The 23,577-nt window shown below is 41.4% G+C and overlaps 3 protein-coding genes across 6 annotated transcripts in view; 1 reads left to right on the forward strand and 2 right to left on the reverse strand.

Annotated features, from left to right (window-relative positions):
* The window catches only part of mib1 (mind bomb 1), a 133,979-nt gene extending 116,663 nt beyond the window's left edge, over positions 1–17,316 (reverse strand). The window contains exons 1-10 of the mRNA XM_065475884.1: positions 17,090–17,316; positions 16,857–16,998; positions 16,470–16,641; positions 15,763–15,997; positions 15,590–15,709; positions 15,068–15,222; positions 14,824–15,013; positions 14,619–14,766; positions 13,289–13,530; positions 12,855–13,052 (exon numbers count right to left, since the gene is read on the reverse strand). Of these exons, the coding sequence (XP_065331956.1) occupies positions 12,855–13,052; positions 13,289–13,530; positions 14,619–14,766; positions 14,824–15,013; positions 15,068–15,222; positions 15,590–15,709; positions 15,763–15,997; positions 16,470–16,641; positions 16,857–16,998; positions 17,090–17,188 (1,701 nt within the window). The 5' untranslated portion in view covers positions 17,189–17,316. The remainder of the gene's footprint in view (positions 1–12,854; positions 13,053–13,288; positions 13,531–14,618; positions 14,767–14,823; positions 15,014–15,067; positions 15,223–15,589; positions 15,710–15,762; positions 15,998–16,469; positions 16,642–16,856; positions 16,999–17,089) is intronic.
* An 839-nt stretch (positions 17,317–18,155) lies between these two features.
* Positions 18,156–19,440, forward strand: LOC135948335 (uncharacterized). The gene is made up of 5 exons (XM_065497559.1): positions 18,156–18,297; positions 18,610–18,765; positions 18,819–18,969; positions 19,030–19,120; positions 19,173–19,440. Exons 1-5 carry the CDS (start codon positions 18,250–18,252, stop codon positions 19,384–19,386), a joined length of 660 nt encoding a protein of 219 aa, XP_065353631.1. The 5' UTR covers positions 18,156–18,249; the 3' UTR covers positions 19,387–19,440.
* Positions 19,441–19,465: 25 nt separating this feature from the next.
* Positions 19,466–22,879, reverse strand: Oli (Olig family). 4 transcript variants are annotated; one of them, XM_065497558.1, is made up of 4 exons: positions 22,447–22,468; positions 21,171–21,578; positions 20,834–21,021; positions 19,466–20,288 (listed from the first exon to the last, which is right to left on the reverse strand). In XM_065497558.1, the coding sequence occupies exons 2-4, from the start codon at positions 21,568–21,570 to the stop codon at positions 20,064–20,066; spliced, it is 813 nt and encodes a 270-aa protein (XP_065353630.1). In that variant the 5' UTR covers positions 21,571–21,578; positions 22,447–22,468; the 3' UTR covers positions 19,466–20,063. The 4 variants fall into 4 exon arrangements, with proteins under 4 accessions (XP_065353630.1, XP_065353629.1, XP_065353628.1 ...); XM_065497557.1 differs by lacking the exon at positions 22,447–22,468 and adding an exon at positions 22,091–22,373; XM_065497556.1 differs by lacking the exon at positions 22,447–22,468 and adding an exon at positions 22,075–22,372.
* Between the last annotated feature and the right edge of the window lie 698 nt (positions 22,880–23,577).

A 23,577-nucleotide genomic window follows, 5' to 3' on the forward strand; every position in this document is an offset into this window, starting at 1 on the left:
ACCTTATAAAAAAAATTCGATTTCAATAGTAAAATATTTCAAAAAGCAGAAAAATTGTTTAAAATTTCCAAAAACAGTTATGATACAGAAGCAATTTTATAGTGCTTTAAAATTCAAGCTTATAATCATGATTCGAGTTATTTCTCCCATGATACTGATTTTTCTAAATGGAATCAAGAAATTTGTGTTCTATATGCTGATGCTTTATTTTCAAAACGCTCGTGTTTACTGTAAAATTTCTCCTCAGCGTAGGATTTGCGTTCACGCAAATTACTCACACTCTCAGTCAGCTCTGACACGGCCATAAGGAAATTTCACCCTCAACTTCTCCAAGAAGCAGCTAATTTGCTCAAAGCAGCGTTTCTTTTTAATTTGGTAGCTGTCAGCGAGATTTTTCGCTGTGTAACACGCAGGGGCGAGCCAGCCAGCCAGCGAGCCAAGTAGGCAGGCAACCCGTCCTCCCATCACTTTGCGAGATGACGCTGCGAGCGAAGTGATTTTTATTAAAGCGGAGGGCTTGACAAAACAGCCAGTTCCGCCGCCACCACCGAGCCTCCAAGCCTTTCATCGTGACAGACGGAACGATATTATTTTCAGCAGCAGCGAGCAGAATTTAACTGACACAATCGAGCATCCTGCGAATTGGATTAGCCAGCAGCTTTGCATGATTTTTCGACAAACAACAGTGTCGGCACTCAAGTTAATAGAATCGAAACAGGGAAAGGAGCATCGATTTTGTGCTGTCTCTTCCCAACAGATCCCTCGACATCCCTCTCCTTCATTTAAAACCGAGAGCATATTGCCAGCCTTTGGAATTCGGGTCAACAATAAATCTAAATTGGAGCCGTAACTTTTTCCATAAAGGCAGCAGACTTCTCCTTGTGCGCTGCTGAAAAGGGCCGCTTTTCAGATGTATTCCAAGCGCAGCCCCAGCCGTTGAATGGAAGGGGATAATTCTACCACAATGGTCAGATCTGTGATCCAAAAGAATGAGTAAAAACGCTCTCTAACAAACACACAGAGCACGCTGGGCAAACTTTTTGCCTCACCCTGGTGCACCGAATTGATAAAAGAGATAGGGAGAAATGAAAAGAGAAAAAGTTTCTGCACAAACTCAGCAGCGGCGTCTTACTGCTGCTGCTGCTACTCTTTCCATTATATAATATGGGCCAGAAACTTCATAGACTGTATCATCTTTTATTTCTTCCGAATCAGCAAAATTTTTTACTCGTGTGCTTGTGCTTGCCAGAGCCCTTGTGGATGTGACACTTTCTTTATAGCAAACTTTGAAATTCTATCCGCCCTTCGCACACAGCGGCGTGGCCCGTATAATAAAACTGCTAAGACGTCTACCCGTCTTTTCAATCGGCTGCGAGCAGCGCGTATTAGAGCCAACCCCCCTTGAGGCGCTACATTCCCGCCGATGCGTAAAACGTGCGAACGTATTTCGATATTACGACCAAGAGCGGCGGAGAGGCCAAAGAATGGCACCGGGATGCTTGGCCGTCAAATTAATTGCTCGCTTAACAACCGACGACCAATTAAATCATAATCATATGCTACTGCGCGGAAAACAATTAGGACGGCACGCGTAAAAGTTAATCCACGCGAGACACTTTTACTAATTGTTTAATTTCCGCCAGCAGACTAGCATTCTATAAGCGTTCCTCGCGGGGCATAAATTTTATGACCCACCTTCATGAACGAACGATTAATTTTATTCAGTGTGTATGGAAGCTTTGAGCATGCGATTTACCAATTAACTATTGATCTTTAAGAGTATATAGCTGCAAACAACAAAAGTTTTATCAATACCCTTTTGTTTGGTTTGAATTCTCGCCGTTATCGTCTGTGTTCAATTTAAATTTAAGTTTATGTCATCTGTAATAGCCGGATTTTGGGGAAAATTGTAAATGACAAGGCCGAAAGATGACAAAATAGAAAAATAAACAAAAAATATAATAAAAAAACAATAGCTATATTCAAAATTAGTCCGCGCATTGCAGAAAAAAATCCTCGCATCTTGCAAATTCTTTTGTAATTTTTCCTTTGAATTTGGTTTTATAATAAGTAGCCTCTGATTAATCATCAAGATCACCAAAAGGCGGTTGGGTTATAATATATCTGCGGAAATTTACAGTTTTTGAAGGCAAAAAGCACTACAGAGAGACAAATGGCACACACCCAGCAGTCCTCCTTGGCTATACGGATGTTTTCAAAGGCAAAAAAACACCCCTGGAATACGGTGCACACGGAGAGAGGAGGGAAAGAAAGGCAGAGGAATTCGAGCGCCTTCATGAGCACCACCCGGACGGACGTTGGTCCGGCCACTGGGCTGGCCTGTTTTTATTGGGGCCAAATTTATTTGGAGAGGAAAGAGTGTGTGCAGAGTGCGCCGAGGATCCAGGGGCCATCCGGGCCAGGAGTTAACGAAATTTATATTCCTCTTTTGTGTTACACTTGAGCGTGCGCCTCGCGCATACATTGATATTACGCCAAACATTTATACATATATGCGAGAGAGAGAGAGAGAGAGAGAGAGAGAGAGAGAGAGAGAGAGAGAGACCATTTTACAACTGCGGAGTGCCGACTGAATGGGATGGTGACCCGCCCTTTACCGCCAGAATAAGAGGCTATGGACAGCATGCACACGCACACACGTAGAAATAGAAAGGAAGCAGCTAAAGGTAGAAAAGCTCACGGTCGAAATCGGAAGGCAAGAGGTGTTCATTTAGAAAATGGACATAGCACTGGTTGCCGCAGCGAAATGTCACGAATGTCGTAAATTTCCCGTGTTTCCCTATTGACGCTCGCTTCCTAGGATTGTTTGCGTTTTGCTCTATGACGTGCGTTTCAACAGACGTTAACCGCAAATATTGCCACTACTCAGATGGTTTCCAAAAGAATTGTCAACAAAGTGCAGTAGCATATAGCAGCAGCAAATAAAAAGAAAACAATGATTTACCAACAAACAGAGATAGGGCACATTTAATTAGAGGCTCTTTTGCTGCAAAATTCAAAGTCAACGTCCAAACTTTTTCAGCAAACACACACTTCCCTTCTTTGTAATTCTCTCTCTCTCTCTCTCTCTCTCTCTCTCTCTCTCTCTCTCTCTTTCTCTTTATCTGCTTGTTTTGTTTTCTTCATAGATTCCGTTCCCTTGCCTGTCAAAAGTGAAAATTTTGCCCACAAACAGTATGCAGCACGTGCAGTAAAATTAAAAAATAAGAGGATTTTTACTTATTGTTGAGATATCGCATTTACCAGAAATTATATACAGCATTTCTGCAAAGAGATTTTTTCACTCTTTATTTACATTCAGCAAGTTATCTGCTCATAAATTCCTTGCGTAATGAAATATTTCATTCTTCGTTTCAGACATAAAAATATAAGAACTTCATGCGGTTCGATATTTCCAGGTCGAAATTACAACTTGTATAATAAAAAAGTTTCCTCCCATGGTTCATTGGCTTCAGCACTCAATCACAAAGAGACTGGTGGCTCCGCCCAATGACAGCTTTCGGCACTAATGGGTTGTATACGACAGACGAGCTGCGTCAAGATTGCGAGCTGGATAAATGCTGGCGCGGTCCGGAGATGAATGCCTCTTGTTTCGCCAGTGTCTTCGCACTCCGCTCCAGCGTGCCTCCGCTAATCTCGCTGATTGGGAGACAATGAGAGCGAACACGGCTGCTGATTGCGACGATGGCATTTGCGGAATGCCGGCGGCGGCGGAGGCGGCTGCCTCCCCTGCCACCATAACAGGCCAAATCGTGTTTACTTGGGCGAATAAATTGCTTACCACCGAGGAATTTCGAGGCTTCCTTTTATTTTCACAGATAAAATTAATTCGGCGAATATCAATATTTTTTCAGCCTAGGCACTCTTGGTGCCGATCCCGATTATACCAAACGGTTAGAGAAATTGAAAGGGTGAAAGTTTTCGCCCCTGTAGTGACTAATGAGCTCTTTTGTGGCAGCTTAACATTTTTCAATCTTGAAAGGCCATTTTTCAAAGGCGGAACTGGCCTAATCTACCTGATCTAGTGGCCACTCGGCCAGCTGAGCAGGCCTTCGCGGTAAACAAGTGTGTTACCTGCTGACCCACTGCTGCCGCGGCTGCCAAAGCGAGAGCAAACATGCCGAAAAATCACATCGCCCCGAAATGACAGCTTTTGGCAACGAGGCAGAAAAACAAGCCGGCAGGCGATGAATCAATTTTGTCATCACAATCTCCGAAGCTGGCTTGAAAATTATTTTGCCGCGCGGGCGCCACAAATTTCAGGGATTCTCGCCGGCGGAGTTGGTGCTTGCCTACTTTTGGCGCAGAAGTTGGCCGCTTTGCAACCCGCCCGCCCGCCACAAACTTGCCGCATAGCTCTCGCAATTTCCCCAGGTGATGTCGCCCTCTCCCTTGAAAAACGCGCCTTTTTATCACCAAATTAGTGAGTGCGGCGCGGGACCTCTTCCTGAAAGAGAGTAATAGCTCCAGTAAAAATATATATTTTACGGCCCGACTCGCTGGCTGCCTGGTTCGCAGAAGAGAGAGAGAGAGAGAGAGAGAGAGAGAGAGAGAGAGAGAGAGAGAGAGAGAGAGAGAGAGAGAGAGAGAGAGAGAGAGAGAGAGAGAGCGAGAGGAAGGAGCAGGCAGTAAAAAACGAGTGGTGCTGCTCCAACTGGCCATAAATTCAATCTCCAATAATAATAATTTACTTTATTATGTAGCATGCAAATTACGCGGCGCTGTAAAAATGAAACCCTTTGCGCCCGCCCTTTAACTGTTATTGCGCTAAGTGCGAATGAAACGCTCGGCCCTTTCGCCGCAGAGGAGAGAAGTGGCGACCCTAATATCCCCTTTTTGCGGAAACGTGTCTCTGCGCCCGTAAAGGATCAAGTGAGAACAATTATAATGTGAGAGCGGGCGTGAGCGAGAAAGGGAGAAGGACAAAAACGTGCTTGGCCGGCTGCAGATATTAAAACCGTATCTCGGCAGCCGTTCAGCCGCTGGAAACAATATAAGCAGCAGCTGGATGGCAAATACGGCCAGGAGCCGATTTCGCGCGCTCGAGCCGTCTCACGTCAGCGACGACGACGACGACGACTCTCGGCTCAAGTTGAGGGCGTCTGCGTGCAGCCCCAAATTGCCTTACATCACACTTGGCTTAATTAACGCGCCAAGTCAATGCGAGCGCGAACCTGTCATTAAACATTCAAACAGCACCTTCACTCTGTCGCTCTCAGCCCGGTAGTTTCGGTATAAATTTCCGCAACCAGCCAGGCACTCACGATTCATTCACAAAATTAATGATGGTGCCGGAGCAAGCTTTGTCAGTGTTTGTTTGCAGAATTGCTGCAAGCTTACTGTTGTTGTTAGTCCAGGCAAATATTGCGAAGGGAGCTACTGCCGCAGAGGTGGGTATTAAATCAATGCCTATGATAACACTTACTGAATGGCTGTGAATTGTAGTCAATTAAAGGGAGAAGTTGTGGGGTATTTGGAAATGCAAAAACTGAGAAAACATGCTCTTCGGAACAAAATAAAATTAGTTCGAATGCAGCCATGTTTATATTTTACGAAATGATTTACAATTAATTTGAACACTTGCATAGACAGACCGTTAGCCTCAGATGCAAATAAGGATTTACCCTTTGCCCGAGATAGCCACAGCCACACAAGAGCAAGAGATTCCCATAAACTACTTGCGCCGAATGTAATTTAACTGGCGCCAAAGCTCGTGACTTTGATGAATCTCGTCAGAAGGACGTGGCTTTGAGACGGGGCGAGAAACGGGGGGAAAAAGAAGCAGCGCGCTTTCCAATAATTCTCTGCTTTGGGTTAACAACGTGCTAGCGGGCATGGAGCAGCAGCCGGGCGTGAGCTCTTTTCCTCGCTGCCATTCCGCCCGACGCCTTATTTGTTTCAAGGGCGCGTGTATTGCAAAATTCAAATTTGGCGAAAACGGTTGTCAGTTGTGGGTATTGATCCCGGAAAATCAGCACTGCAGCAGAGGCACGGCGGGCTCGAGCGAGAAAGAAGTCCCAAGCACCGACATATATACGCACACACATGGACCTTTCACATTCCATTATACGGCACCGGTGGCCGTTCTCGTGAAGATAGTGCTAATCGAAATTTCATAAATTGCGTCTGGTGCGATGCTGCAAATTGAGGTGTCGCCGTTACTTCTTGGCTATTTACATTTTTCTTCTTTTTCATGGATACAATGATCATACGATTTTATTCCTTTGCAAGAGTAAGGTATTAAAACGAGGTAATCAAATGAAAATTTGTAAAGTCGCTACATAATTTCTGGAAAATCAAAAGAAATTCAAAATACCGAGAGAAACAAGCGGAGAGCAAAAGGGTCCTTGGTAGTATATATCATTTGATCTGGCGACAATAAAAAGCGATCTTGAGCTAACATTGTGTTATATTCGCCATCTCCGTGTCGTACAAGCGCAGAGGTCAACAGACGGAAAAAGCGGGGACAAGAAGTGCTCGCAGCACAGCAAAGCTATGTGTCTCTCTCGTCGTTGTCGTCGTCGTCGTTGGAGCGGGAGGACGGGCAAGCCGCCCTTACGTACAATACGTCTTGAGCAAGAGCAAAGCAGGTTTACTGCCTTTTACTGCCTGCCTCATTCAAAAGGGTGATTTAAGCTTATATTTGCCCAGGACGACACGCCCCTCTTGAAGCAGCCAGCCAGCAGCAGACGGGCGAAACGCTGCGACAAAGACCTGCTCCGCGCTGCTGCCGCTTATCCCGCTCATGTGTGCGTGTGCAAGTTAAGGCTCGAGGATTTTTGCAACTTGAGCTCCAAATTAATAAGACAGTTGTGCGTAATCGCAAGAGAACAAATCCGGTGCGCCTCTTCAGACTTTCAGGTCGAGGCGTTTTGATCGCCAAGCTCAAGTATTCTCAGCCTGGTAATTTTGCAACACGCTTTGGGAAGGGTATTTTCTGTCTGGAGAGTTGTGCCAACATCCGAATCGTTTCCGTAATACTATACAACGAGGATTTTAAAGTTTGTAGGACAAGAGAAGCCGATTTCGTTCGCTCCTGGATTTAAATTACCTCAAAGGACTAAAGGGATTACAAAGTGCGCCTTTTTAACAAGCGAAGGCACAATAATTAATTAGTTTAATATGCTACATTTTTTAACTCAATAAACCTGCATAATAAGAAAATTAACATTTCCTGACCATCTCAATCGGATTCCAACCAAAGTTGTGAAATTTAACTGCACTCCTAACAATAATTTTGCTCCTTGCAAAGCCAGTTGCCAATTTAAGCAGCGTTATCACGCGCGGCACAAAATCTAGCGTGAGCAGCCACCAATATCAAACGAAGTGCTTTCGCGATGAAACGGTTGGAGGCTTTATCCTTTCTCTCTTTCTTAGCCGCACCTGAACCGATTGGGCAAATTGCCTGGGAAATAATTTAAAACGGTCCTTCTTTGAGCTGAGCGCGCGCGGCGGTAAACAGGCCAATGCATATGTAGATGGAGCGGCAGCGGCGGCGGATCCAAATTGCTGCCGAGCGAACGCAAAGCCTTCCCTCTCTCTTTGCTAGTGGCACAAAGAGGAATTTGCCACACTAATTAATCTTCCTGTGTATTTTGGGCACATGAGAGGGAATTTCCTTCGCTGGGGCGGCATCAGTTCAAAAGAATTTAATAAAAGGTAGAAGGTTCGCCTCTGCAAGTAGGAGAAAGACGCTTCTCCGCCGTCGCCTTCCTTTAGCCACCCGGAATATCTCCGCGGACTAACAAGCGAGCAGATAAAAAGTGAATAACGAGCAAATAAGTTCACTCCTCCTGGGACATAAATATTTCGTCGACGTTAGGCTTAAACACGCGACTAAAGTTAGTGCATTAAAAATTCCCATGTAATTAATCGTGCAGAAGAAGCAGTCTGGAAAGTCGGCTCCTCAACCCACCTACTTAATTTGTATGTTTGACATATGTCGTAAATATTTTCTAAAATGTGAATATGTAAAATTGGATAATATCATGTGGATTTTATTTTTTCTGTGAACAGAATTGAACTGATCATTAATAATAATTATAATAAGTTAATTAATAATTTTGTCAACTATTTTGTTACATTTTCAGTTTTTCAGAAATATATTTCCTGCATTGCAATAACAGAAGCTCTTCAAGTGAAATGATCAAGAACAATTGAACATTCCTCTGAATATCATTGAGCTCGTCTTCCAAGAACGTCACTTCTTGGCAGCGCGGGACGCTGCTTAAACATGCTGCGCGATTCTAATGCGACCCTTTCTGCTCAGCCTTTGTCACTTGGATAATTGAAATTCTACATTTTATTATTGCGCCCCGGAAAAAGGGGTGGTGCTCCCGGCTGCATGATTAAACTAGTTGTAAAAGTCGTTTTGCATATGTGTCGGCTGCTTCTTCTTTCCCAGTTCCCAGTTTTGCCCGCCACTTTTATTGCCTGCGCTAATATGCATTTTAATTGCTTTTATGGAGGTAATTTTGGACGAGAACAAAGCAGCGGAATTTTAAATTATTATTCACTGATGTAAATGTGCGCTGCCTGCGCACAAAGAATGTGCGTCGAAGCTAATCACCAAAAGTTTGCTTTCAGCCATGCGATAGCGAGGGCTTGAATAAAGTTCTGAATTTTAACAGTTTTGAATGGGAAATGAAACTGTTGAACGTAACGTGTTCGAGCTCTTACTTAGAAAGCAGCAAAGTATTTTCAACTATCTGAGACATTTTTGCAGATGTATTGAATTACTGCTTTTTCAACTGAATTAAACTCACAATCAGGAAAGAGTTGCATATTTCTATATACTTAGATTATTGGGAAGGATCTAAATCAAGTGACACCCCCCTTGGCAAGTGGTCTTCAGATTTTGATAAAATTCGGTGGAGATGTTGCCCTAGGGGACCTAAGTTGAACCCTAAAATATTAAGTGAAAATTCCAAAAATTGCCCATTTTACAGGGGTTTAAAATTTGAGATTTTTGAAAAAGGTGATGTTTTCGGCGATTTGTAACTTTGACTCTGTTTGTGGTAAACACAAAAATTTGGTATCCAAAATAATCTACGTTTAATGCCAAACAACTTCCCCACGACAACCAACTTCGTAGGTCAAAGGTCAAGGTCACTAAATTCGGGTCACATTTTTCAAAAAAATCCCACATACCCTAGTACATAAAATTTTGAAAATTCAAAATAGCCAAAATGTGCCTCATATTCATGGTAACAACATATAAAAAATTGGCGAGACTTATTTTTTTCTTTTTCGAGATATTTTGAATTGAGTGTTAAAAACCGGTGTTTTCCGGGTCTTCTGATCGCAAATAAAAACACGTTTTCCGCTTAATCTCAGCTTCTATGGGTCCGATTTAGAAAAACCGCACACCATTTGATACGTAATGACCTCCCCTAGGTAATGCAAGGGATCATAAGGGTGCCCACCCCCTTCGAACCCTTAACCACCCCCTGGAAATCCGAAAAAAATTTTTTTTCAAATATTTACTCTTTAACTCGATTAATTAAGCAAAATACTAATCAAAAATGTTTCAAAATAATTAAAATATAAAATATTTTCATTTACTTTGTACAAAAATAACTTTAAAAAAGTAAAATTGCTAATAATAGAATAATTCATGTTTATTTTTAATATATAATTATTTTCGGTTTTTGTTTATTCAAAATAGCTGATTTATTTATTTTTTTAAAGAATCTTAAAATATATTTTATATTCTAGAGTGTTCTTTTATTATTATAAATAAATGCAACCATTAATATTTGTTAAACCATAAGCATTTGGTAAAAATTGTGTGTTGAACAAATTATTGGTATTGGTTGCATTTCTTTATATTTATAAAGAAACACTGTAAAATATAAAATATATTTTAAGATTCTTTAAAAAAATAAAAAATCAGCTATTTTGAATAAACAAAAACCCAAAATAATAATATATTTAAAATAAACATGAATTATTCTATTATTAGCAATTTTACTTTTTTAAAGTTATTTTTGTACAAAGTAAATGAAAATATTTTATATTTTAATTATTTTGAAACATTTTTGATTAGTATTTTGCTTAATTAATCGAGTTAGAGAGTAAATATTTGAAAAAAAAATTTTCGGATTTCCAGGGGGTGGTTAAGGGTTCGAAGGGGGTGGGCACCCTTATGATCCCTTGCATTACCTAGGGGAGGTCATTACGTATCAAATGGTGTGCGGTTTTTCTAAATCGGACCCATAGAAGCTGAGATTAAGCGGAAAACGTGTTTTTATTTGCGATCAGAAGACCCGGAAAACACCGGTTTTTAACACTCAATTCAAAATATCTCGAAAAAGAAAAAAATAAGTCTCGCCAATTTTTTATATGTTGTTACCATGAATATGAGGCACATTTTGGCTATTTTGAATTTTCAAAATTTTATGTACTAGGGTATGTGGGATTTTTTTGAAAAATGTGACCCGAATTTAGTGACCTTGACCTTTGACCTACGAAGTTGGTTGTCGTGGGGAAGTTGTTTGGCATTAAACGTAGATTATTTTGGATACCAAATTTTTGTGTTTACCACAAACAGAGTCAAAGTTACAAATCGCCGAAAACATCACCTTTTTCAAAAATCTCAAATTTTAAACCCCTGTAAAATGGGCAATTTTTGGAATTTTCACTTAATATTTTAGGGTTCAACTTAGGTCCCCTAGGGCAACATCTCCACCGAATTTTATCAAAATCTGAAGACCACTTGCCAAGGGGGGTGTCACTTGATTTAGATCCTTCCATTGACATTGTACAAACAGTGCCACAAGGGATAACTTCTGCCAACGATCAGATTGGAAAACAATGAGTGCCTCGTGTAGCGGCATAAATCTCTGGCTGGCTGGTAAGCACTACACAGTGAAACAGTCCATCCAGAGCAAATCAACAAAAAGGTCTGCAGCAACATATTTTACAACGCAAAGCTTCTCGGAGAGCGGGCAAAGTAAACTGGCAAACGCTTTGGCCCCTTTTTAGTGCGGCCTAGAGATGTATTATATTCGCCTTCCTGCGTTCAATCCGCTAAATTTGGCCGAGTGAGTTGCGTGATTCTGTCCCTTCTCTCTATTTCTAGACCGCCCGCCCGCTCCTTTTCCGCCAAGATATTGCTGACGAGGTACATAAAAGAGACAACAAATCCGAGCAGTCGAGTAGGCGAAGGAGAAGTCTCAATTTGGCCAACGGGTGCAAATCAAGCACCAAGGTGTGAGAGCCGCGCTTGAATTTTGTCACCCGATTGACCGACTAAGGGCGAGGCTCCTCAAATCTCGGCGCTCGTCAAGCTCGACGAGCGGGGGATAGCGTGAGCCACCAGCCGGCCACGTGACTTGCAATTGTGTCCTGGCTCGGGCTGGCACGTTAATTATACTTGGCCAAGCGACTGCTGCAGCTCTGTTAAAAAACTTCCGAAACTTTACCTGTGAAGCAGCATCAGCTGGATATCGGAATGCTATCGTGGTAAAAATATTGGGAATGAAAAAAATACTTAAAAATAATCTTTGTTGTTGAAAGCATTCGAAATAAAAATGTAAAAAAACATACCACGATATGAAAAATGTCAGTTTTTTTTAACAAAAAGAGCTCAGTAAGGAGTTCTTGTGTTCATCTGAATTTATTAAAAAAATACATATTTGCTGGTAACAATTTGGGTCTGTAACCCTCTATTTGATTAATATTGTTTATCAAGTTTCTCTCTCTTATGCTACAATTGCAAATAAAAATAATTTATTTAAATAGAAATTTTGTGACTTTCACCTTATACTTCAATATGTACTTCATCTAGAAGACCGAACTAATTCCCACCTTTTCATTTCCAGTCTTGAGTGTCTCTAGCGGAAATTCCCCCGTTACAATAAGGCGGCGACGAGTACCATTGTAACCCGCATGACCTGTTTTTTCAATGCTTCTGCTTCAACTTCAAAGTTCGGTAGCGGAGAAAGTAATCGATATTGATTTTATCGCCTCCATTATCAGGAGCCAGTAAAAAGGAAAAAACCTTTTCTGTACAGTAAAAAAGAAGAAGCGCAGTCCTTTTCATCAGCGCTCTTGGCGAAAGAAGTATGAGCGCAATGTGACTCGCGAGCTGTGTATTTCACTTAATCAATCTTCATTACATACTAATTTTCTGCTTGTCTAATCGATTTAATCACGCTTAGCACACAAGAATCTGTTTGTTCATTCATAGTAATGCAGGAGTGGGGGCAGCGCGGCTGTTCTGCTTGCTTGCTATTCATCTCGCAGTGCAATCAAAGTCACTCCCAGCAATATCAGCTATTAATCAACTACCGATGGATCAATTGTCGCAAATTCTTGCACACACAGCGGTATTAATGTTAAACAAACTATAGTGGCTCTAAGCGTGATTGTTTTTGTCGGCCGTGTTGCACACACACTGAGAGGGCAGACAAATACAGAGCCATGTTTGATTTTATAATAATTTATAACTCGCCTGCTTTTGCTATGACAACATCACCATTAATCACAACGCTTTTGAGGACAGGCAATTCTGCTTTGAACTTAAAAGCACCGCCTCCAAAATTTTAGATTTGATTGTGATGGCGTAAAACGATTTTATATCACTTCAGCAGTGATTTATTATAAGTTTATCTTGTTATCACACGTTTATACTTGAATCAATTCATGGTTAAAAGCCTAGAGCAATATCCATCTACACAGCAAAAAACCTTGAGTGCCCACCTTGAATATATTTTTTCTGCAGAATTTAGTGGCGCTATATATGATATTTTTCAAAATTTGAACAATCCTTTTACAAAATTTACCATCCCACTAGAATAAATGTAGAGTATGAAGATATAGAACCCTACCTGAAGGCTGGGATGGCATCCAAGTTCTAGAAGAGAGCGGACGACTCCAACGTGGTCTTTGTTCACAGCTATGTGTAGAGCTGTTTGACGCCTTCTATTTCGAGCATTCAAATCTGCCCCAGCTTGGGCCAAGAGTTGAACAACAGCAGGTTCGTCTCCAAAAGCTGCATGGTGGACAGCTCGGTCTCCATCTTTGTCCTACAAGTTTCATGAATGAAATGCTGAGCTATATTTATTTTTTTAATTATTGATTAAAATGTATCACACTTAAAATAAACATGGAAGCTGATTTGATCGAAATCATTTTTTAATCTATTTCATTTGGCTCTCATTCTTTGCGATTTAAAGAGAATAAAAACAAATGCTCTCTGATCGATAGATTCAGAAGTAATGTTTTTTTTTAACAAAGCCAATCTTTGTATAAGTATTCTTACCTCCAATTCAACATCAGCATTGTGTCTAAGCAAGATTTTCAGAACTTCAATGTGGCCGTTTTGGCTGGCTGCTTGCAAAGCAGTATGGCTGGCAAAGACTCCATTAACATCCGCATCTGGTCGTTTTAGACACTCCTCCACTTTTTGCGCATCTCCATTAGCAGCCATTTTGACCAATTCCTCATTAACATCTCCGGACACATGTGTTTCAAACAACTTCTTCAAAAGGGCACTCAAACGTTCTGTAAAATCGCAACAATTAGTTTTAAAAGTAGTTCAAATTAAGGATGGTAGAAACCAAAAAATTATATGGTATTCCAGCTAACCCAATACAAGAGATTGATTGATCCATGGTTTGATATAACTAGCATGAGCAACAACAGGAAGCCAACAAGAAACCCAACAGCCAGAAAGCGATGTTCTAGATTCTTGACGCATGCTGATATATGGATAGTTAGCATTTGTTCATATTTGCAATTTGGCTGTTATTCGCCTGAAATTTTCTATTGTTTTCCAATCAAATAAGATTCTTTACTGGACAACAATGAACTAAATTTTGATTTGCTTGCTCTAGTAAGCGATGCGTTAAAAATATATTTTAAAATCTATCTAACATTAATTTCAACCCTACATTGCTAAATTAAATTATTACCAAATTTTTTTGATGAACTTCAGCACCCCTTTTGTATACAAAATATTTACTTTTTTAATAACTAATTTGCTTATTGCACTGCAGTCCTTATTTAGAATACAAATAATACATACTTAATTTCTTTTGTTATCAATGTGATGAGAGCACCAAATCTTTTAACTTTGTTTCATAATTGACTGTGCTATGCGGTGTTGAAATTTATTTAGATCAATACATTTAAAAATATGGTTTCTTGTCAGTAACGATGAGGTTTATTTTCTTACTAGTGAAAAATCATGATACTTGATTTTCATACAAAATTGTAATCCAATTTTCTTGGATAGCACTCAGGGAAACGTTTGACTGTTTCGCCATGTTGAGAGCTTTCAGAAGTTACAGTAAAAACCATTTTTCAGAAATTTGCAGCACATAATTGACTTTAATCAAGTTATAGAAAAGCGCAAAATAAATAGCGCACTGAGCGTTATCAATAATAACTTATCTAAAAATTAATTATTATATATTTATATTGAAAGTTGATATGGTTTTTCTCAATAGCCTCATCAATTTTCTGTCACTATTTTAACAAAATAAATCATAATGTAGCTCTACGAGATGAAATTGACAAAAAAGCAGCATCTCCAGTCTTGCATTTTCCAGTTAGCGTTCTTTAGAAAGCATAAAAATTATGTCTTTCACCTCCACTTGCTGCTCCTTGGATGTTTGTGTCGGAAGACGCTACTTTGGTAACAGCCAGTGGATTGTAAGTCCATGAAGTACCACACACTTCCACTTTCAGATCATTGTCATGGTAAATTTGCTGAACGCGGCCAACCTTTCCTAGCGTCTAAAACCAAATGCAATTTTTAATGAAGGGACTAATTAAAAACTTTGATTTACTCACAGGAAGCATAGCATCAGCCCATTCACCGTGACCTCTTTGCAGAATTTTTATCCTCTCGACGTCATTGCATATTTGAACCAGATCACCAACCACAAACTGAGGAGTCGTTGATTCTGTGACACTGTGGGACGCAGATGGTCCAGGCGGCTTATTTATGACCTTAGTCAACACCGCAGGATTGAATGTCCATCTAAATGTGAAAGGGAAAGTTAAACCGCTGTGAATACAAGATCAACATGATTACCGGTGACCACTAGGATACGAAACTACAATATCATGATCTTCATCGATGCCCATGACTGTGCCAGTTGTTCCGAGACACTCATACATGCCATCAATCCAGCCTCCGTGGCCGTGTTGAAGGGATTGCACTATTTCCAGATCTAAATCGACGTTCACCTATAACAAAGAAGCACAACCAAATTATAAACGATCAATCCTATTTGTTTTAAAGATTCTAGATTTATAAATTTTGGGTGCATTTTTTTGTATAAATTTTGTTACCAAAACCATCAAAGTTAATTAAATAAGAACATAGTGAGCTAGTAGTATTTCTTTTCCAATTACATTTTTATTTTTCCAATAACTGAAAAACTAAAAAAGGTGAGAGTTTAAATAAATCATGACAATTTTTAAATTTACAATGTTGATCATCATTGATTCATTCAAATTCAAACACCAGAAAAACATATTTGTAATATTTTACATTAAAAGCTAAATTTAAATTTTTTAATACCAATGGGCGTGCATTGGGTCACTTTCTTACCTGATCACCAATTTGAAGTCCATGTGGACCAGTCTTTCCAGCACCCTGTTCTCCCAAAAGTGGCAGGTGATCTCTGTACACGGTTCCGCCTTTGGCATCGTTCACAACTTTGAGGTCAGCCTAAGCAACAAATTTGCCTCAAATATTCACTGAAGCGGATTTAAAGGTCTCACCATTCCCTCAAATCCGACCCGGTACAGGTTTTTGGCACCATTGTCCCAAACGACGTAGGCAGCGGATCTCGGGCTCGCTGCCGACCAGTCTTGAATATCATTAACTTTTCCCCGGCGCCCGTTACCGCCATCCTGATCTTCCCACTGCCAATCCACACCACGCACAACTCTGGCACCAGGGAATATTCCTCTCACCGCGATTTTCTTGCTTTTGCGTCTTGCGTCAAGAAGGACCCTTAACAAAAATATAATGTTATAGTACAGCAAAACCAGAACATTTTTCTATAAGTTACAACAAATAATTTAATAATAATTAAAAGAATGGCTCCAGACACATTAAATTGTAAAAAGAGTCGCGCACAAGTACAATTTACTTAAATTAATAGCCGAAATGCTTTCCGCACAGACTGGACCAATAGGGAGTGTATTTATCAGAAAACCCTTTCAAATGCTTATATTGAAAAGGAATGTTGTTGCATGAACAGCTCAAGGCAATGCCTGCTAAAGGATTAAGTTTTCAATGCCGCGCTATGCTTTGGAAAATGATAGCGTCCTATGTGGTCAAGTTTAGTTCAACATGTAATGTCATCAAATCAGTACAAAACATTTTTTTAATTATAATTTCTTCGTCTGTTAAAAAAATGTTCTATATAATTATTTCATAAGTTAATTAATTATTCATATTTTAGCAGTTTGATTTGAAATACCTTTCACTTCCAGGGGTAGAGATTCTGTAAAACCTGTGTCGCAAGTTGTGCTTATCGCTGTGGTAGCAGTTTGAGCACAGGTCGTAATTATTGCACTCGGCGCACTTGAGCCGAATGCCAAAAATTGGTTGCTGTCGACAGGTATCACACATCGTCCCGTCGTGTTTAACACCTTCAAAAATATAATAAATTACCTTTTGTGTCTCTAAGAGTAATATAACATGATTACAAGGAAACTCTGATTATAGGAAAATGATGCACTAAAATATAAAGTGAGGAAGGTCAGCGGTTTGACTGGTTCTGTTTTTTCGTCTCTGCACACAATAACAAAGATGCTGAAAAGGTCTTCCACGTGCTTGCCAGTTCACGTGCGGTGCAAATACCAACCTGTTGGTGCGCTGTCCAGCACCCTGAGGTCGTAAGGTCCGGAGCAGCGGTAGTTGGCGGCGGTGCCATTGTCCCAGACGACGACCACTTCCTCCGGAGATTCGAAATTGCGGACAGTGCCAACGTGACCTTCGCCGCCGTCCTGCGAGTCAAGAGCAAGGTTAGCAAGAGTCCACGAGGGGTGTCGGGTGTCCGTTGGACGGGACTGCGCCGAGAAGCGGCAGGGAACCAACCTGTTTGCCCCATTTCCAGTCGGGGCCACGGATCACCCGGGCGCCGACACCCTCCATCATGAAGCGGGTGCTCCTGCTGCCAGCCACACTGTCCATCATCACGGCCGTCGGTTCGCGCGAAAGGCTTCCCCCGCTAATTGAGTTAGACAATTAAGAACGGTGACGGCAGAATCAAAACAAGTCATCCGTCAAAACATTCTCGCTCGCGAAGGAGGCGGAGCGCAGAGCATGCAGTCTACGCACGGTGCGCGCGCACCGCAAATATACGATGTGCTTTTGTTTCGAACGCAGTTCGGCGCCACTCGTTGTCCCCATTCCACATGCTCATGCTCATACACACAGCGGTATTGTCATTGTCACTTATGTACTAAACTTGCTTTTTTTCTCTCGTAAATATTACTGCTCTTTTCTACTCAAAAGAGTTGAGTGGCTTGGGCGTTGAGGGTGAAAATTATCAGCACCAGCAGCATAATATATCATTTTAACCCTAGTCAAATCATGAACTATTAATTCATTAAATTTGTCGAAAGGAATTATATTATGTGTATTAAAAAATGTTTTATCAAAAAATCCAAAAAATAGAGAATGTACAAAATAAATTTATACAGATCAGTGCTACATTAATGCAAAATATATTATGCTAAAATCAATAAAATATCTTGAAAGCTGATTTGAAATTTGTGCTTGTAAGTTTTTTGTACATTTAGCAGCACTCATCATCATTTATTACAAAGTTTTTTTAGGTAGTTAAAATTGTTTCGAAAAAAAATTGTTTGAAATTGTCATTTATAACAAATGCTTTACACTTGCGCTCCGAGTCGGGGGCAAGTTTGATTATTTTTGTCACTAATATGTTTTGTTTTTTATGACGAATTTGAGGTTTTTGGTGCTATGTTTCACCCCGTAAATATTTCGCTAAATCGATTAAAAGTAGAGTATGTAGTATGAATTTATAAAGTAACAATTAGCTAGTTAATTCAGTATTATAAAAAGTTATTATTATTTATTATCGAAAATTCCTTTCTAGTCAATTATTGAAACAATATAATCGTAGGAGACACTTTCCAATTGTTGAATAACCAATTGTTTACTCAAAATCTACTTTTTAAGTCCACATATATCAAGTTTCATCTCTTTTCCTTCATTTAGTTAGTGAAATAATGGCTAACGCAGACAAATTTCATGATGCAAACCCTAATCTTCTCGCTGTAAGTTGCAATCTTTAACACTGACAGAAATGATGTCACTATTAACTAACCATCCAAGAAAACATAAAAAATAAGATCTGCTGTCGCATTGTTTTGAAAAATTCAGCTTATTTTCTGTATTATTATTTTCTTTCCACTTGATCCAAAATATTTAAAACCTATATTTTAACTTATATATTTTAATTTAATCTCTGTCACACACGTCCTGCATGCTCAAAAGCACGCCACAAGTTTCGTGTGTTGGCAAAAGTCTGATTGAAAATTTATTAAATTGCTTTACTCACCTCGCTTTTTCCTCACATACTTTCTCAGGCGGGTCTGCCCTACCCAAGCTACCCTCTAAACGTGAAAAAACTGCTTGATGCTCAGGCAACAAGCGACTTTTCCACTTACGAAGACTCGTACCAGAAAAAGAAACTGGAGAAAACTGAAATGTGCGCTCTCGGGGTGAACCGATACAAGACAGAGGTGAGACAAGACTGAATTAAACTCGGATCTATGTGCACTTTTAATTTTTCCAGCTGTCAGAAACTATTTACGGTCCTTATGGCTACTGCGACGAAATGGTTTTGGGCCCTAAGAACAACAAGCATTTCCTGGGTAGAGCGCAGGAACCGCATTTACCTGAGACCTGGCCTTCCCAGCAGCCCTTTGGCATGAAGTACAGGAAAGGTGAGGAAAGCAAACACATATAATATATCAGCCTTCCATTCCGTAACCTCAATTTTGCAGGCTGGACGACCGGACAAACTCTGGATTCGCAGGGGCGGCTGGGCACGGAGCCAAAGAGCCAACATGAGCTCGGCAGGGCCTTCTCTAGATTGTTGATGAATAACTCTTGCTAGTGGTAGTGAACTCATACGAATTTATTGCAGTGGCACCCCACACGACCCGAACAAGTGTTTTGGCATCCGGATCAATCCTGACCACAGCGGTGGCACCATGTGGAAGCTGATGGACAACCCGCACGTTGATCTCACTGATAACAAGTACGAGGTGAAACCCAATTCGAGCTTCAAGTACAAGAAAGAGACCAAGGTGGAGATTCCAAAATTCAGAAATAAGAAGATTGCCATCAAAAAGAATTAATAGAGAACGTACAAATTTCAGCTGATGAATAAAATTTTAGAACAAGTATTTTTATTCTTTTGCAATTTTTTGTTTATTTGTTACCTCTTCTGGCAATCACATCATTTTCTGTTGCTTTTTTGTTTTTCATAGGTATATCATGTAAGGCCATATACAGTAGTATAATGTGTAATTGAACTTAGTTATTGGCTAGATACAAACTGTTGTAAATATCCTAAAACTCTTCAAACAAATCCAAGAAACCCACTTATACTCTGCTCAGATGAAGATAGTCTGCAGAATACAGGCAAAAGCTATCAGCTTGTGTTCGAGAGGTAGAATTTCCTTACTAGATGAACCAAACAAATATTTTAAAAGCTGATTTGCAGTTTTCAAATATTTTTGTTTTCTACTGGCGTGACTAGTATATTGCTGTTGACTGACGATGAGTTTTCAAATACTAAAATCAGCTTTTTATGAATAATCAGTCAATATTTGGACTTGCACGGTTTGAAATAAATATTATCCTTTGAAACAGGAAGCGACTGAGAGCGCCCCTAGCTTACGTAATGTTAATAGATTCACTAAATCTAAAATGCAAATCATTAATTCACATGCACAAATTCGGCAATAAACTTCACACAATTTCTAACCATTTACGTAAATGTGTATAGTTATTCCCCTGACTAGAGAGACAATCACTCGGCCTGGCTCTGCTCCTCGGAGGGAGCCGGAGAGGCTTCGGTGGGTGGAGGGTCGACGGCCGGGCTCAGCGCTTCTGAAGTGGACGTGTTGCTGGCCGCATTGCCGAAGCCTGCAGCAATGGCGGCGGCAGCCGCCAACTCGAAACTGGAGCTTTGAGCAGGGGTGGCCGTCTGCTGAAGGTAGGCGATCAGGCGGCGCAGCTCTTCAAGAGCGTTCGCCTGCAAATAAAGGAAAATGTTGATGTCCAAAATTATTGAAACAGGGTTAAGGGCCATACTTCAAAAGTCAAACACATTTATGTGGATTTTAACTTTCATTCGGGATTTGTGGGAATTCCCGTGGCTGATGTGATGGGCTGTCCAAATTATCCAAATTATTTTGCACCAAATCGAATTTTTGCACAAAAGATAACAGAAAGTGCTGCATCATTTGCAAAATATTTTGTAATTTTATAAGGATAAGTTTTCATCATCCGGGTTGATTATTTTGAATTAAAATAAATAAATTTTTACGCCACTCGTAAAATATGCCAATAATTTATACACAATTTTACATTTTTTTAAATGTGTTTTGCACTGAAATAAAAATTTTCCCTTTTGGAAATCATTTTGCACCGGTTAAAAATGTCAGGATGTGGGAATTTTGGCCATAGTTGAGGAGAAAAATGCCTCAAAGTTTATTTTGATCAGAACATCCCTTTTTAAATTTATCTAATCTAATTTTAAGAGCAAAAATCAAAACTTAAACTAGGATGAAACCTCACCTGCATCAATATGTAGTTTTTCGCGAGTAGGAGGGTGGCGATTTTGGACAGCTTTCTGACACTTGGCGAGTGTGCGTAAGGGATGACTGCCCTGAGCTCATCCAGGGCGTCGTTCAGGTCGTGCATGCGTCGTCTTTCCCTGGCATTGATGTTCAGGCGCACGGCTTTACCTTGGCGCCCCTTTTTCACTGAAAAAGTGAAAATGTTAATTAAAAAACACGATTCTTTTTAAAGCTGTTCTATTGAAATATTAAATTTTTTTAATTTAATGTTTTTGCTAGATTAAGTAAAATGAAATCATTTAGCTTAAATTTAATTGCAAAGTAATGTGACTCACTGTTTGGCTCACCCCCGGGTCCCGGGGGTCCTCTCCTCATTTGCACGGGTGGGGGCGAGTTTGCGGGTGATGAAGACGACGAGCTTGAGTTGTTCATGTTTGGGCGGAACGGAATGTTTGAGGACGGCTGGTGGTTCTCATCGTGGTGCCTGGCAGCCATCAGGTGGTAGGTGCCGCTGCTGCTGGGCCCCAGGTGGTACGGGAGGCCCGATGCCGGCTGTGGGTTGGCATGGTGGTGGCTAGAGCTGCCTCCGGCCGGTGGGAAAAAGAACCCCACGGGGCTCAGGGGCGTGCGGCGACCTGGCTGGGCGGCAGCAGGATCTGCGTGCGAGGCAGGGGGCAGGTGGCTTGGGGGGTGCAGTGCCGAGTGATCATTTGAAGGGAAGGGGAAGTTCTCCATTTTGCATTCTGAAATATACGATTAGCCTTAGTTAATTAACTACTTTGCCGTTGGTAATTGATTAATGTCGATCGCAGCGAAGAGAAACTAACTTTCAGGTGCCTTAAAGGCAGATAAGACCGCGAAAAAAATTATTTTCGCTTGAGGCCAGCCAAAATCGGTCGTATTTCTCGTAGTTTTGGCAGCTGTCCAACCACCAACCATGCATAAAAGATACAGGCTTTGGCAGCAAAGTGCACTTTCGTTTCAATTTGGCCGTAGATTTGTTTCTCACGACTTGATGCGCGCGATATTTAATCTAGTTACAAATTTGCGCTGCCATTTTTTTAGAAAACATCACTGACGTGTGGCTGATTAATTTATATAATTGAATTAGTACTTAAAACTGTTGATTGCGGCACTCCCGCGAGACATGTCATGCCGATTTAGCGTCGCATCAGTCGCGATCGCGACTGGCGCAGCATAAAATATTCGCGAGGTATGCAGCATGCACGACAAGCTTACCCAGCAAATTGCCTACCGCTGCAAACCGCAGGCGACCGGGCGGACGGTGTTTCACGCAAAGCACCGTGTGGGACTGTTAAAAAATTAAAGCGAGAGTGAAGTGCGCGAGGACCGAGCGTCGACCAAGGTGGCTTGTTGGAATGGCCCGTTATGCAAAACCGCAAAGCCACCACAGAGGATTAGCCATGATTGTTTTTCTCCCTACCCGCTCCCTCGGCAGCGCGTCGAGAGGATCGTAAAATATAATAATCAATAGAGATGCGAGAGTGATCCTGGCCACAAATCACACCGGAATTCACCGCACTCGCGGCCGGCATGTTAGGAATGTCAGCGGCAGCGCGATCAAGATTTTGGCCAATCGGCCCATTTTACCTGGGGTGCGGATCGCTGCTCGCAAATCAATTAGCGACTCGGTGATTTAATTAACTTACCCAGAGATTATCAAAATCACAGCCTCAGCACTGCATCAGCGGCGTCGACGGCCGAGCTATGGCTCCTGCGGCTTGCGCAGCATCCCGCTAGATGGCCGACCCCGTGCCGCGCGAGGGTAAACCACCCTCGACCCGGCCAACTTGTTAGCACGCGGCTGGCGGCAAATCACGACTCTGGATCGTTCCCTCGTTAATATTTCGTCGCGAACGCGTGCAGCGTCTCAAGAAAACGTGCGAAATGCTCGGTATTCGCACCCGAGTTGCGTCGGTGGTTCGTTAGATGGGGTGGCGATGGGATGCGAACGCGGCTCAGGGGGGTGCAGCGCGTTTCAAAGGGGCCACAGTTGGCCGGGGGGAGGTTGCAAGGGGTGCAGCTCGCTCTCGGCGCGTCACATTTGGATATATATGTGCATAATCTCGCCGTGTTCGGAAAAGCCGTCTGCTAAAATAATTATTAAAGACCCCCCTTTTAAATCCCTCCCCCCGATGCAGCGCGTACGCCAGAGATAAGGGTTTTAAAAAACGAAAGGGAGCACTGATGCGCGAGTGAGCAAGCAACGTTCAAATATGAAAAATAAATATTAAATGCTGCTGCTTGCGAAGCACGGTTTGTGCAATTATTTGACTTATCCGTGCACAAGTCGCTAAACAAACATACAGGTCCTATATATTTGGAATGGCCTATGGTAATTGTGATGCAAACACGTTCGCCATAAACAACGCAGGATGGCCGAAAAAGCACTCAACCCGTTTCAAGGTCCACTCGCTGATTTCAATCATATTCACGCCGCATGACGGTTCCAGCCTCCGTCCGCTGGATGCCAAATTTAGATAAATTCCCTCGTGACATTTGATTGAATCGATATTTGACCTCTTCTGCTCGCTCTCTCCACAACGCAAGCAGCGCATGGCTGAGCGCAATTTAAATGTGCGTATCCGCGGACGCACATGGACGAACGGTCCGCCGAAAATCTGGCGTTTGCGACGAGAATTATTATTCTTGTGGGTGTTTCATTCTCGTATTTGCATATGCATGATGAGCAGCCGACTATGTATGGGTACATATTTCAAC

The sequence above is a fragment of the Cloeon dipterum genome, chromosome 1, assembly GCF_949628265.1.
Source record: "Cloeon dipterum chromosome 1, ieCloDipt1.1, whole genome shotgun sequence".
Taxonomy (NCBI): Eukaryota; Metazoa; Arthropoda; class Insecta; order Ephemeroptera; family Baetidae; genus Cloeon; species Cloeon dipterum.

Bases quoted from the DNA above. Each gene is read 5' to 3' on its own strand.
- Oli (XM_065497558.1), bottom strand. From the start codon at position 21,570: ATGGAGAACTTCCCCTTCCCTTCAAATGATCACTCGGCACTGCACCCC. The intron at 21,022-21,170 runs GTGAGTCACATT...TCACTTTTTCAG, and splicing joins ACCCGGGGGTGAGCCAAACA to TGAAAAAGGGGCGCCAAGGT. The intron at 20,289-20,833 runs GTGAGGTTTCAT...CTTTATTTGCAG, and splicing joins AAAACTACATATTGATGCAG to GCGAACGCTCTTGAAGAGCT.
- LOC135948335 (XM_065497559.1), top strand. From the start codon at position 18,250: ATGGCTAACGCAGACAAATTTCATGATGCAAACCCTAATCTTCTCGCT. The intron at 18,970-19,029 runs GTGAGGAAAGCA...TCAATTTTGCAG, and splicing joins TGGCATGAAGTACAGGAAAG to GCTGGACGACCGGACAAACT. The intron at 19,121-19,172 runs GTTGATGAATAA...AATTTATTGCAG, and splicing joins GGCAGGGCCTTCTCTAGATT to TGGCACCCCACACGACCCGA.